The sequence below is a fragment of the Emiliania huxleyi genome (assembly GCF_000372725.1).
Source record: "Emiliania huxleyi CCMP1516 chromosome Unknown EMIHUscaffold_2172, whole genome shotgun sequence".
Taxonomy (NCBI): domain Eukaryota; phylum Haptophyta; order Isochrysidales; family Noelaerhabdaceae; genus Emiliania; species Emiliania huxleyi.
Window position 1 is genome coordinate 1 of NW_005200440.1, and position 1,330 is coordinate 1,330.

The following is a 1,330-nucleotide window of genomic DNA, read 5'->3' on the forward strand; positions in this document are numbered from 1 at the left end:
GACGCACACGCACCGCATGAAGATGATGTGTCTTGACTCAGACTCAGTCGACCGCCTCCGGCTTGACCTCCTGCTTGACTGCGGTCGGCTCGCTGGGCGGCGCGTCCTCGCCGGGCAGCTCCTCCCCGCCCGCCTCGCAGTGGCGCAGCGTCTCGCGGAGCGTCTTGACGTCGTTCTTGTAAACCTTTCCGTGCTTCACCAGGAGCACGTGCAGCGCGTACTTGATCTCGTCCGGCACCTTCGCGTTGAGGTGCTCGTACGTCTGATCGCGCGTCGCGGCCTTTGGCACCCAGTTCAGCGCGAGCGCGATCTTCCACACGTGGGTGTCGACGGGGAAGTCGAACCGCTTCAGGCAAAACATGAGGACGCAGGAGATGGTCTTCGCGCCGACGCCCTTGTACGAGCCGAGCACGCGCTTCACCGCCTCGTCGGACGCCTCGCGCAGGTGCTCGAGCGAGCACTCCCCTCGCTCGTCATGCAGGAGCTGGAGGATGGCCTGCACCCGCGCAGTCTTTGTCTCGGCGAGGCCGCAGCTCTTGATCACCGCCTCGATGGCCGCCGGCGGGGACGTGCGAACCATCTCCCACGTCGGGAAGGCCTGCTTGAGGGCGGCGAAGCTGCGGTGCGACTGGACGTCCGTCGTGTTCTGCGACAGGATCGTACCGACGAGGGCGTCGAGCACGAGGTGTCGCGAGCCGCAGCCGCCCTCCTCCTGCTTTGGCTTGCTGAGCTCCTCGATCACCTCCGGGTGGAGCAGCGACAGCGCTTGGTGCACGGCGCGTGCCTCCGCCTCGGACGGCGAACGGTGCGTTGGGAAGGGTCCGGTGGCAGATGGCGGCGATGCGGCCTGCTTCCTGCGGCTCTTGTTCGAGCGCTTGGTCGCGACTGCAGCTTCGTCGGCCACGCTTTCGGGCTTGACGACCACGGATTCGGTGGCGCGGGCACGCTTCCTGGGCATGTCGCTGGAGGCGGTGGGGGAGGGGGGCAGCAGGACGCTCCAGGAGCGGGCGGTGCAGGAGGCGAAGGTGTGGGCAATAGGAAGATGTGGCCAGCTCGTGGGAAGGCAGCCCGCGTGGGAACGCCACCCCCCATTAGAGGGGCACGCCACCTGGCTCACCCCCGCTCCTAATTGCGCGGGGGAGCGGTGCACCGGAGCGGTGCGCAGTTTCATATGAACTGCACCGCCCCGAGTCGGGGGTGGTGCGGGAGTGGTGCAGTCCGGCGCACCTCCGCCGCGCCGAGCGTGGAGCCCTCCACCGAGCCGCAGGCTCGCGCCGACGCGCCAGCGGCATCGTACGGGATGACGGTCGCCTCGCCATGTCGATCTCCG

At 68.2% G+C, this 1,330-nt stretch overlaps 1 protein-coding gene across 1 annotated transcript; it reads right to left on the reverse strand.

The window, feature by feature from the left end:
• Window positions 1–184: 184 nt before the first annotated feature.
• On the reverse strand, window positions 185–721 carry EMIHUDRAFT_50013 (hypothetical protein; the record flags this gene model as incomplete). The annotated part of the gene is made up of 1 exon (XM_005780342.1): window positions 185–721. A coding segment is annotated over one exon (537 nt), but the record flags the coding sequence as incomplete, so codon positions are not given.
• Window positions 722–1,330: the final 609 nt, after the last annotated feature.